The sequence below is a fragment of the Centruroides vittatus genome, unplaced genomic scaffold (genome assembly GCF_030686945.1).
Source record: "Centruroides vittatus isolate TY-2023 unplaced genomic scaffold, ASM3068694v2 contig_1416, whole genome shotgun sequence".
NCBI lineage: Eukaryota > Metazoa > Arthropoda > Arachnida > Scorpiones > Buthidae > Centruroides > Centruroides vittatus.
In genome coordinates, this window is record NW_027120889.1 from 801,482 (window position 1) to 814,807 (window position 13,326).

General features: G+C 32.1%; 1 protein-coding gene across 1 annotated transcript; it reads left to right on the forward strand.

Moving 5' to 3' along the window:
- The first annotated feature begins 8,879 nt into the window (after positions 1–8,879).
- On the forward strand, positions 8,880–12,416 carry LOC136968230 (elastase-1-like). The gene is made up of 9 exons (XM_067262208.1): positions 8,880–8,939; positions 9,022–9,155; positions 9,272–9,509; positions 10,630–10,737; positions 10,819–11,035; positions 11,104–11,227; positions 11,296–11,458; positions 11,954–12,093; positions 12,172–12,416. Exons 1-9 carry the CDS (start codon positions 8,882–8,884, stop codon positions 12,355–12,357), a joined length of 1,368 nt encoding a protein of 455 aa, XP_067118309.1. The 5' UTR covers positions 8,880–8,881; the 3' UTR covers positions 12,358–12,416.
- Positions 12,417–13,326: the final 910 nt, after the last annotated feature.

Genomic DNA, 13,326 nt, shown 5'->3' on the forward strand with positions numbered 1-13,326 from the left:
CCGACTACAACGCGGTCGGTTAAACGATGAGACGGTTGATCGGGGTTCGGATAATCCATGCTCTACTGTACGGTGTTAATTCTGTTCGAAATATGATATGCGTATATTAATTCATTCGTTTAGATCGAATTGCCTCCATGCTATAAGAAAACAATAGACTAAGAACAACTCTAATCTGGTCAATATGGCATTGCTTTTACAGTAACCTTACTCATGGACTATCCTTTTTTTTCTTATCTCATAAAATACAGCTAGTTTTCGGCTAGTAGCAGCAGATTGAGATATTTGTAGGGTTCTAGGCTACTAAATTTGGCTGACTTACTACTTTTTGGACCACTTTAAAAATAATTTGGGCTATATTTTGAAGAATTCTTTACTTTTTATAAAATCTATCTGGCAATCTGTGAGGTTCTCACCAGATAGGTGCTGTTTATTAGCCATGTTTGTGTCATATAAAGTAATCTTAATTGTTGGACTACAATCTGGAAAACAGTAGATCTATGAATTTCCATCGTCATCCGTCCGATGACGGTCTGTCCTTCCTTAATCTCGAGAACGGTGGTAGACAGATAAAAGTCGAAAACAAATGTGGAAAACTTGGGGGCACGAGGGCCGAATAACTGTATAGAAACGACTAGTCTACATCGGAAGTCACGTGAATTCAATTCAAAAATGTTCTCTCAATACACTTACATAGATGACCGGCTCGACTCTATTGTTATCAGGAAAAGTATGATGTACAGGAGAAAAACACTACAACATTCAGAACATCTGAAAGTTGTATTTAATTATTATGTATTTTAAATTGAATAATTTAAGAATATGATTAAAAATTACGGCCGTGATGATGTCACTATAAATAATTACTCGTTGACATTACACTTACTCTAAATATGGCGGCTAGCTTAACAATTGAGTTCATATACATATATCTCTATCAGCAAATATCGTGGCATTACAGTTTATACATAAAGTGCATAGAAATAAATTATGAAGATATTCTATACTCCATTCTTCGTCTGTGTGCAACACGAAGTTATACTGTATAAGATAAAAACTTCAAATGTTTTATCGTTAATCTAAATTAATTGAAAATATCAGAAGACTTATCGACCAGAATTTGATATCAAACACGTAGTTTTGTTTTTTCTTGTGGAGATAAATTTGGTTTTACAATCATTTACGTTATTCAATATCTATATAAACGTGCAACAAGTTGTAGAAAACATGACTTCATTTGGTATTCGCAAAACCGTGCCAGTAATTGTTTAGTAATTCGAATAACTAAACAATTACTGGCACGGTTTTGCGAATACAAGAATAAGAATTAGAAAACTGAAACGGCAATAATCATCAGGAGAAGATGCATTAAGGTCAACGTAACAATGATTTCATTTATAGCGGACTAACGAAGGGGGTGAGAACTGTTAAGTAAGCATTAATTTAAAGAGCTGTAAACTATTTTTATTTTATTTATTTTTTTATAAATTGATTATGTCGTGTTTATTTACATTTCAGCTAATAATAAAATTTACTCTGAAAATCACCATTCTAATTAACGGCAGTAAGTAAATCTATGTTACTATACGAGCAATTATTTATGGTGGAGTTTTAATAATATTTTTAATTTATTTAATTTAAAATATATGCTCTCCATCTCAAATGAGTAATGTTTTCCTCCTGTACATAGTAATTTTCCATGCAATAGAGCCATGCCGGCCATCTATTAACTGCTTTCCCGGGAAATATTTCAATTGAAATAACGTGACTTCCGGTGTGCATCGGAAATTCGTTATTTGGTTTAGATATACCTTCACCTACTGTTTCCATACCTTGTCTCTTCTATTATCTATCTAACTCCATTCTCGATATTAAGGAAAGACAGTCAGACGAACAACAGTGGGATTTATAGTGTACAAATTATTCGAATTGCAGCCTAATTATATATTTCTGTACTTTTAATATATTTCTTTTCTTTGTTTTCAACGCCTAAAACGTATATAAATATATGCTTGTATGTAATATACTGTATATTATTTTGTTTAACGATGTAAATACAGTCGAAACCCGTTTAAACGTTTTTCGAGGAAAATGAAGAAAATATTTTGCAAGTGAAAAAATGGTGTGAGTGGAAGTGCTCCTCAAGCAGGGAGAGACACTAATTAATACTGTATTATGTATGTGAATGGAAAAGTGAAACAGAAAAATGAAGTCATGTTGTTTTACAAAATTGATCAGCCAATCGGCAAATTTTCCCTCTGTTGTATACATTATAACAGCTCGAAATAATTCTGTAGAGTACCAAAAAGTATGAGTTATTTAAGCGATTACCCCATCATAATCCTGTAAACATAACAAAATGTAGAGTTTAATCATGAATTGCGTGCGCGTAAATACACTGTAACGATGTGTATGGTGAGTGTGAGATCCCCGCACCAATGTCAAAAATATAACCAAAATAACAGCGTTTATTGGTCATATTTTTGACACTGTATACCAAATTAGTATAAAGTAATTTCAAAATCATTCTAATCACTTTATATTTACTGTATATTGAGTAAAATGTAAAATTAATCTTACCGAATTAATTTTTTTTTCAATTCTATCTAGGGATCAATGAAATATTTCTCAAGCTTAACACGTGGAAAATATTTATACCTTTAATTGCTTATGTTAATCAAGATGTTAATATCCGATAATGTAATCGATTAATAAATAATCTGTGTTTCTCTCTTATATTTGTGAATATTTTCATTTTTTATCTTAAAATTAGTTTAAGCAATTTAATTTTTACGCAAAGCACAATATTAACCAATCGACAGATCATTAAATTCGTAATAACCCAAACGTTATTGGTCTATTTACAAGAGTTTGTACTCGTCATAAAAACAAAATAAGAATAAATTTTAGATGAAAATTAAAACTAAATAATAATAATAATAACTTCATCGTAAAAAAGGTGGCCGTGGTATTACTAATATAATTAATCTACATTACAAACAAATTCTGGGAAATGCTTCCCTATTAATATTTTACTGAAGTTACGAAAACCCAGAAAACGCACGTGGCCAGCCCATTGATCCAAAACCAAATACCAGCATTTAGTTGTTTTATTCACTCGACCCAAAGAATAAATGTGAACAAAAATACATTTTAGAAATATTTCTGATTTCTTCTGCCGGGTGAAGTTAGTGACAGAAAATAAATTCCATTTCAAGCCACGGAACCGTCGTCAAGGTCTCACCCATCTCCGTGGGCTTTTTGCTTGTCCAGAAACCCGTAATGTCTAGGAAGCATCGACATTACGGGAAAAACTGGAATCACGCCTTTTTAATAAAAAGTAAAAAAACATTACAGATGGATACTAGTCCAATCTTCACTGCTTGCCATGTGCAATCACCAGGAACAACTATTTCTATTGCAGAGACAAAGAAATATTATATTTTTAATTGTGTTGCGATTGTCACCTGTGGATATTTTAAACTGTTTTGCATATTTGTGCAGAGGCATAGCTTCTAAAGAAAGGTTGTCTCTGCAATGGAAATAATTGTTCCTGGTGATTGGACATGGCAAGCAGTGAAGATTGGACTAGTATCCATCTGTAATGTTTTTTTTTTACTTTTTATTAAATTGTAATTCTGCCAGCCCTTTTTACAAATCACGCCATTTCCAAAACACAAATGTTGACAATGGATTCGAAAGTCTGTTTAAAATATTTATTGCAGATTGGAATGATGCATCGTACAACCATCGCTTTATACACTTGCTTGTGATGGCTTGCTTACAGACTTCTGCACACAATCTCCTGTTTCAGGTTTCTTTTGGACACAATGTATATTCTGCGTTATATTTACGTATCACATGGCGGATGAAATACTCTTAAGTTAAGTTCGTACCTAAAATAAAAGTGAAACCATAAGTAATAAATAAGTAATACGCTAATTATGGACACATACTTCCCTTTTTCCCATTCGACTACTTGAAACCTGAAAATGAAAAGATTTCACATTAATAATAACTCTTTCAATCATCAAAGATTGGATTTACACTTATCTTTCCATTATGAAGACATCGCCTATCTTAAACTTTAAATGTTGAAAGGAAGGAACAGGTAATAAGAAAATCTCGAAGCGGACATTAAATCTAAAGATGAATTTTCCACAAGAAAAGAATTGTAACAAACGAGATTCATTGTTACTTCATATTCATTTCTGAAGCATTGTTTTGATTCAATTGTTTTTTCTAATTACGCGGTTGTTAAAATAAAATTACTTAAATGTGACATATACATAAATAAATTATAACAAATAAATTGAAAATATTAAAAATATGATTTTATTTTTCAAAATATCACATCGCTTTTGTGTTTTCGAATGCAAGTCTGAAAAATTACGTAGTATACAAGCAGAGGAGATTCATGTGATGAAGAAAATTTGATCCAGGCCGGCGCCAAATTACAAAAGAAATACTATGGTGTCTCGAAAGAAGAATGTTAATGTAATTTAATGTAAAATAAATGTAAGTGTTATACAATTATATCAGGAAAAGCCGAAAAGTACTGTCAGATTTGCAAGGATTGCGAAATAGTTACTTCTTTGGTGTGTTCATCTTAACATGTAATCTAGGTTTGTCGTACGGTTTTTATGAAACATTAAAAACGTAGGTGTAAAAAGAAAATACAGTAGAGTCTCTGCAATCCGGAATAAATCGGATTGGCGGTATCGGATTACTGGATTTTACATATATGTATTGTATGTGCTGTATAGTAAAAGACATGGTATCATATTATAAATCGTGAAACAATTTCATCAACATGTTCTGCCGACTTGCAACAAAGAACTAGCGACCGGCAGTAAACGGTCTCTGTTATATGCATCGACAAGGGTAACACGAAAATTTCTCTTGTGCTGTGCCGGACTGTCGGATTGGCTAGTGGCGGATATAAGACCTCCACGGTAGTTCATTGTTTTAGTGTTAAAAAATGTATTGTAAAATTTGCAAAAAGTAATGTCGTTACGAATGAATAGATTGTAACAAAAGAGATTTGAATAATCGATCAATCAATTTACATATTCATAAGCAGAGAAGATCCTCAAGAAAAGGTCGACTCTTTTCATGTAAATTTTTTTCCTGGATTGGGAAGGAATAGCAAACAGATTCGAGAGGACGCTAAAATATAGCGAGACAGCTCAAGCAATTGAAAGTAGTCGTCAGTTTTGATGGAATGATCGACTTTCTACGCCGAAATTACGTATTTAGAAAGACTTATGGGCGGCCGCGTGCCAGCTTACGGCCCGAGTCCGCTGACGTCAACCTGTTTTTACCGGGAGTAGAATTTATTCAAAATCTATCCGTATAAGTTTCAGCATTGTTTACAAACATCTCTTATATCGGTAGCCAGAAACTTTCACAAAAAAAGCTGCTGTAAACTGTAGTGTGTACTAGTATATCTAGTGTACCAGAGCTCCTTTAGACGTCATTCAAAATCATCAAGTGGCATTTCCAGTTTTCGGGACAAGGACCTACAGGTTGGATTTTGGAAAGCGGTGTTATGTGTTATGTGACGGTGTTGTTTACGGCTGTGACGCGTGATATGTAAACGAATGGATGCGATGAATAAATTAGATCATAATTTAGTTTTGAATGTTATCATGAGGGGTGTTTGTAAGGAAGTGTTGTGATGAATATGAAAAAATAAAATACGTAATTTATGAACTTCGCGCAGATGCATCAAATAATACATACTTACCTGATGCGGAGTATGCCGTAATCAAGACGGCAATAACCATAGAGCGAGGTTCTGTGATTCCAGTCGAACTGATGCAAATGGAACACAAAACTTGTTATACATTTACTGCAATGTATCATCTACTCCTGTACCAATTGACGTAATATCAATCGTGTATCTGTAACAATGTGTCATGGACTTGTCTTCTGGTCCCACGCCAAATGCTTGCGTGCTTCCGGGCACAAGAATATTTTTCCGAAGTGTATGAACGACGATTAGAAAGTATTAAGAAATTCTAAACGATATATTGTGAAATAATATTAATGCTGTTATCCTAATTAACAAATGTTTATACCTACTACTGTCCCGTACTATTTTATACCAATATCTATACAACACCATTCCTGTAATTATACCAATTTTCATATTTTTATCTTCTATTTCCAAGTCTACATCTTATTTTCTGCTTATTGTTTTGGATTGCTTATGGTCTCACATCTTCTGTATCAATCTTCTATTATACCGCAGATCGCAGATGTTTGCGTTGAACTAGAGAAATTTTCATGATTTTTTATTGAAATTTGAACTGTGAGTGATGAATTCAAATTTTTTAATCAAATATAATTACGATCGTAGAAGTCACACTGGATTATTAATGTTTTAAAGTAGAGATAAATGCATAGCGCTTACAATACCTGAAATTGTCTTCACTGTTGTCTACAAGTATTGTTTAATAATAAAAGTCGAAACAGTTGTTGGAATGATTGTTTAATTCTTAAATTTTTTATGTTAAACATTTCGAGATATATGAATATTTTTTTATTTTTAAAATAATTGTAATTATATAAGCTATTTACATATATAAGCTAAATTTACATTCTTCTTTTACGGCAAGTAATGTATTATTGTGTCGAAGTGGTCATATTAAATCCTATTTAGCCTAATCACTCTAACGAAATCTCGTTCAAATAAATCTAGGGTTTTTTTGTATGTATGGATGCTAAAGTTTCAAACAGGATAAACACAATATCGTGCCATCACATAAACACAATCATATACATACTATATATAATACTTACGTATGCTGTCTCTGGTAGAACAACGTGTACTAATATTAGGAACATCAATATTAAAATAATGTTATTTTTTGTGATACGTAGTTAAACACAACCTGCACTTAAATACTCGAATATTTTTGTCACTGCTGATGTCTATGCGCTCGCTGTCGTTGAGTACTTACCGTGGGTGACGATAGAAAACTGGCTCGTATTTGGGTGTTAATCACCCGAAGAAAATACAGAAAAGTCTATGTTGTGGTGTTATCCACCGGCGGGTCAATGATAGACATTGGGGATGGGAACCGCCAGTCTGCATAAATGAGCGAATGGGTCCGACCGTATTACTTAATACTGGATATTACGATGGCGATACCTCCTTCATTTATTTTACGATAAACTTTTGGATCCGAACGGGATTTGGACCGAATATTGGAAATTTAGAAATCAAGAGCCTCAACTTTTGAAAAAATGTGGATGTAGCTACCCGCTAAGAAATAAATTGATAATTATACGACTAAAGAACGTAAATAAAGACAAATTCTGTGTTTAATTGTTGTGTCTATCCGACATTCGTACAAAACATAGGCCAAGATAGCAATTTTTAGTTTAGAAATGCATTTTCGGTATGTCTAAAGTTTTAAAGGCCTTCATTTGTAATCTCGTGATTTTCCTGTAGGACTACAAATTCAAAGCTTAAATTAATTTACGACCTCTAAAAACCAAAATAAAATTTCATTATCAATTTAATTTATTTTTATTTTATAACATGGGAATGTACGGTATTTGAATCGTATCAAATTTGACTCTCCGGGTTTTTTGCAAAACTAGAAGTTTTGAGACATCTTAACTCGAAAAAATAAAGGAAAAAAGTCCATAAACAGGTTCGTTTTTCTAATTGTGCAAACGTCTTATTGTTTCTTAAACATATAAAATACAGCAACGAGTTGCGAAACATTCCCGGCAACAAAATTAAAATAGCGCATGACGCCATCTGTTACGAGATGTTATAAAATAATAACTTTTATATTATTAATTAATGTGAAATGATAAAAAGCTTAATTTTGAGAATATAGACGAATTTTATTTAAAAAATTCTAAATTCTAATAAAGAGTAGGCTAATATCTTTATTAAGTCCTCCCCACTCCAGATTCCACACATGTACAGTACCACGTCGACCTTAAACCAAAAAGATTTAATAGCATCAATCTCCCTAACTCATAAACCTGTGATCAAAATTTCGCAAATTTTCGACAAAATGCACGAAAATTGTTAAGCTTCAAAGAGGGAAAACAAAATGGTGCCCCCACACACATTAATAACTTCTTTGCCGGAAGGTTTGTGTATTAGAAAGATTCGTGCTATTAAATTTTTGCGGTTTAAGGTCGACGGGGTGGGGAAATAATGGGTGGTCGTGGGTCGTATCTCGAATAGGATCGGACTTAATAACGATTTTACTCGTTATTAGCATTTATAATGTTTTACAAAACCATCCCTACCCTCAAAATTAAGCTTTTTACCGTTTTGTAATAGTTAAAAATATAAAAAGTTCTTTTTAATAAAATAACCTAACAGATGGATGGATCCATCAATTGTCGCCGGGAAAGGTAAGCAACTTGTTGCTCGGTTTTTAATTAATTAATATTTATTTATTTTGTTTTGTTCTGAAACTTTATATCTCTGGTTATTAACATTCAAAATTAATATCCGAAACAGCCTTTTTTCAGTGCTAAATATGCCTTTTTTGATATAATGGATCAGTCTTTGTGCAACTTTATATACTTATTATGCATAATTTTTATGCGTTTCTTTTAAATTTTTTATGCTTATAAACCCGCACTCTAATTATTATTATTATTATTATTACAAAGATGAATTTTGAAATGGAAATTTTCCATTGCAATTTCTACAATTACTTTACAAAAGCTAACAGCTGAAAAACTGATTAAATTATCGAATTTTCCTATGGAAATTTTGATTAGAACTATAAAAATATCAATAAGATAACTTCAGTAACGGCTGATAAATTCATTATCTCGACAATTTATAAACATTAGATATTTTCATTCAGTGTCACACACAAACTCATTGGAAAACATGCGCTCAACAATTGTCTTATTTATTTTATTTCAGCAGATATTTAATTATTCTAAAGGTAATTGAATTTTTATTCATTTATATATTATATATATAAAATATATTTTATTCTAATTCTTTAATTTCAAATTTCTTGTTAGCGTGTGATCCAAGTAAACCGTTGGACATTACCGTTTCGAAAAAGGGTGACATTTTCAGCCCGGGATACGAAAAAAATGAAAAGTATCCTTTGAACACGAGATGCATGTATTTTCTTCATACCGAACCTGGAAAAGTAAATACAATATTTAAATATTCTTACGCCTCGGTTAATTGATTCTTACGCCACCCCTAACTATAAAGAATTACTAGAAATTTACAAATGTTTTCTTTTGTATATTTTTATAATAGAGGATTCGTTTAAAGTTCGTCGATTTTGATGTCGAAAGTACCGAATCCTGTGGTGGAGATTCTTTAAGAGTTTTCGAAGGTCACGATATGGAACATGGAGCCCACGGAATTTTTTGTGGAGATGCTAATCCTGAAGATATTTTATCTATAGAAAATGAGCTCTTTATTGCGTTTTATAGTGATTTTATGATAAATAAACGTGGATTTCACTTTACTTACGAACCAACTGAAGATGAATGTAAGTATTACGTATAGGCTAATGTAATGGATTGACGTCATTTATGAGGACGTAAATGTTTTTCTGTTATGAAAATTCTTACGTAACGTTTATTAATTATTTTATGAATAATTTAACTCGAGATTATAATTAATATTTTGATGTTTTAAGTGTAATTAATCATCACCAATTTTTATTATGATTTCTACTGTTATTTACTTCAAAATGTGTGTACAAACAGTGAATCCACAAACCCTATATTTAATTAATTAAATTAATTAACTAATTAATTAATAATTATAATAAATTGGTAAAACATCTGCACGATAAGCAGAAAGTGCGGGTTCGAGTTCCATTCACTTTGTCCAGAAATTCTAAATTAAAGATTAATATATTATAATTCTTAAAATCTTCACCAGATCGCTGTCTAATCGCCTTCTCTTGTCAAATTATTTTATAACTAGTTATTAAATTAGCCTTATTATAGCCCGATAATAAAGCAAACCGTTTATCTTTATTTTAGATCAATATGAACTTACTCTATAAGAGATACTCCATACTTTATAGGAATTCGAATTCGGATCCAAACTCCTATGACATTTTGTAGTTAGTTCCAGATGAGATAAGATCACCTATTGTTCGGATAAACTGATTCTATAATCGGTTAAGCCTGTTTAAATGAAGTTGGACAAACTTTTCAAACTCCCAATCGATACATTTTCCTTCATTATTCTGGTCTTCAGGACTAAAAATTGTCTCTGATATTACTCATAGTATACTGAATGCTGTGTATACAACAACTCAGTTTTATTATTTTTACTTTTCGTCTTGCGAACACTAGGACCACCATTCTTGCATGACCATCGTGTATTCATATATTAGATATTGCAAAGTGATGAGGCATCAAACAGACATTTCCGTTTCTAGGCATCGAGACGTGAGTCTACCCGAACTCGAACCCGAATCTTACAGCAGAAGCCTTCTTTACTCTGCCGCAACTGTCTACAATTAATTTTGATTTAATACACAATATAATTTTTATAAAAAGAAGAGTGTCTTCATCTTAAAACCTTCGTAAATAATAACTACTGGATCAGAATATTTTGCAATAAACAATATAAAAAATTATTGTATTTTTCAGCCCTTTGTCCAAATGACCTGGAATGTACGAACAGAAGATGTGTTAGTTATTCAAAAGAATGCGATGGTGTAGATGATTGTGGAGACGCTACTGATGAAGAAGAGTGTGGTAAAATTCGAGAAATATATTGATAAATAAATTTTGTATCCACATTTCCACACGTGACCAAATAACAATTTTCTTCGTCAGAACATTCGATTGTTGAAGCCGAAACATGTGGAGAACCAACAATAAAGCCAACAGAACACGATTATAGCCGTATAGTAGGTGGATTTGAAGCTACTCCTGGAAGTTGGCCCTGGCAGGCAGATATTCAGTTCGATTTGATACATCCTAGTGGCCATACCTGTGGAGGAAGTCTTATAAATAGCCAATGGATAGTGACAGCTTCCCATTGTTTCGAGCAGTGAGTATAGTACTGTATATATATATATTTATTTATTTTATAATTAAAATAAAATTTTTATTTTGTAGACAACCACATCCACGTGCTTGGAGGATTCATCTTGGAAATCACCATAAATTTTCAAAAGATAATTCGGAACAGATACGGTATCCTGAACATATTATCATTTATCCGGACATACCAGAAGAAGAAGTAATTTATTAAAATTTTTATTATTGTTTACAAAATCTTACATAATTATTAAATCAGTCAATTTACAGCTCAAAAATTGGCAATTAAATATATATGAAGATCTTACATTAGTGAAATTAAATGCTCCAATAAAGTTTACAAATAAAGTTCAGCCTGTATGTTTACCCGATAATGATATTGTTATTCCTATAGGAACTGAATGTTATGCTACAGGATGGGGACTAACTAAAGGTAATTTCAAATTATTAACATTAAATAACAATTCAGCATAGCTAAAGATTAAGCATTGTTTTATTTAAATTATTGACGTGTTAATTCATAACTCAAGTGACTACGTATAATACAGCAGTGGCGTAGCGAGGGGGTGCAATGCGATGTATCATGCACCGGGCGCCACTCGCAGAGGGGCGCCCAAATGGTCTCCAAGACAAACTATGTGTTTCTGGAAGGGGGAGAGGGGTGCCAATAAAGTGTCGGGCGCCAGTTATGTTCGCTACGCCACTGTAATACAGTTTGGTATTTCAGAGTTCGAGCCTGCTCGAACTTCCTATGAAGGAAATCCCTTCTGTATACCATATAAATTTCGCTTTACAAGTGAAATATGAGTAAAAACATGGCGATGATGCCCTTTGCAAATGTGAATCCATTGTACAATGTATGAAAATAGCAAAAACTAGCCCATTGAGAGCGACACTTCATAAAAAAACATCAATTTTATAATTTTAGGAACCGGAAGTAATGATGCTTTGAAGCAAACAAAATTAATTATACATGGGCATGAAGATTGCGAGTCTCCATTAGTCGAATTTAATCATACTACGATGATTTGTGCTGGAATGGCCAAAGGACTTCATGGTCCTTGCCACGTAAGAAATTTAATCTTTAATATTAATTTTAAATTAACTTTTAATGATAACTTTATTATTAAATTTTTTTATTTCTAGGGCGATAGCGGTGGTCCTTTGGTATGTAAAATAAATGAGAAATGGATTCTTGTAGGAGTGGCTAGTTACATTACGGATACAAATTATATAGGTGCTTTATGTGCTGTGAATAATGTTCCTACATCATTTGTAAGAGTTAGTTTCTACAGAAATTGGATACAAGATATTATTAAAGAATACAGTTAAATTATCATTTCTTCCTTCAAGCATAAATATCTGAACAAATTTATAAAATTCATAACTAACTAATTTCCTCTCTTCAAGTTTTAATATGGATTTAATGCAAACTGGAGTATAAATAATTTGATATTAAAGTCATAACACTGTTTATTTCATATAAATCTCAAGCAGAAGTTAATGTCAGAACTATTCATCTATTTTCGGTTCTTCATATTCATTTGCCATGATTTAACTGGTACAAAATTGCTTAATTGTAACTGTTTTTGAATATGCCTATCATTCGGTCCTTATTAAATATCTTACCTTCTAGAATATTTTGTTCCAGATTCTCATTGCGCCAAAGCCACAAGGTCAGCCATTTTTTTTCATATCGTCTCTTCGCGAAATATCTTCAGAAAATGGTTGTAGATTTTCTCTTTCTCCAGCTAAAGCTTCACATTGAAATTAACTAAATGTATTAATTTGTATCATTATTCTTTTAAATTTCTTTTGACTACTAATGTTGACTACTAATTCTTCATCTATATGAGGGATTATTATACAAAATAGTAATGGCCGAAACGGTTAAACTATTTGTGGTAGCCGGGATCGAATCCTTGTAGTCAAAATCTCCAGAAATTTTTGGATTTTGTCTGTACCTGGTGTCAGAGCCTGACCTTAACCTACCCGTAATAAAAGACTCTCTTAGTGTCCATAGGGCCAAATAAGTCAAAAAATGAGGAAAAAGAATACAGAGTAATTAATTGCATACATACAGTAGATACGATGCTATTCGATTACGTTGATACACAAAAAATTAGGTAAAATTTTTTAATTAATACATTATCATAATTTTATGAAACTCGAATGACGTGTGAAACAAATTCGGGCAAAACTAGTTCAAGCAAAAATTAAAAAGAAGAAAAGAAAAGAAAAACATTGTGCGGCCATCTAGAACTAACTTGTTTTTGGAATCGACGTATTTCGTGCTTATCA

Bases quoted from the DNA above. Each gene is read 5' to 3' on its own strand.
- LOC136968230 (XM_067262208.1), top strand. From the start codon at position 8,882: ATGCGCTCAACAATTGTCTTATTTATTTTATTTCAGCAGATATTTAAT. The intron at 8,940-9,021 runs GTAATTGAATTT...ATTTCTTGTTAG, and splicing joins GATATTTAATTATTCTAAAG to CGTGTGATCCAAGTAAACCG. The intron at 11,228-11,295 runs GTAATTTATTAA...GTCAATTTACAG, and splicing joins CGGACATACCAGAAGAAGAA to CTCAAAAATTGGCAATTAAA.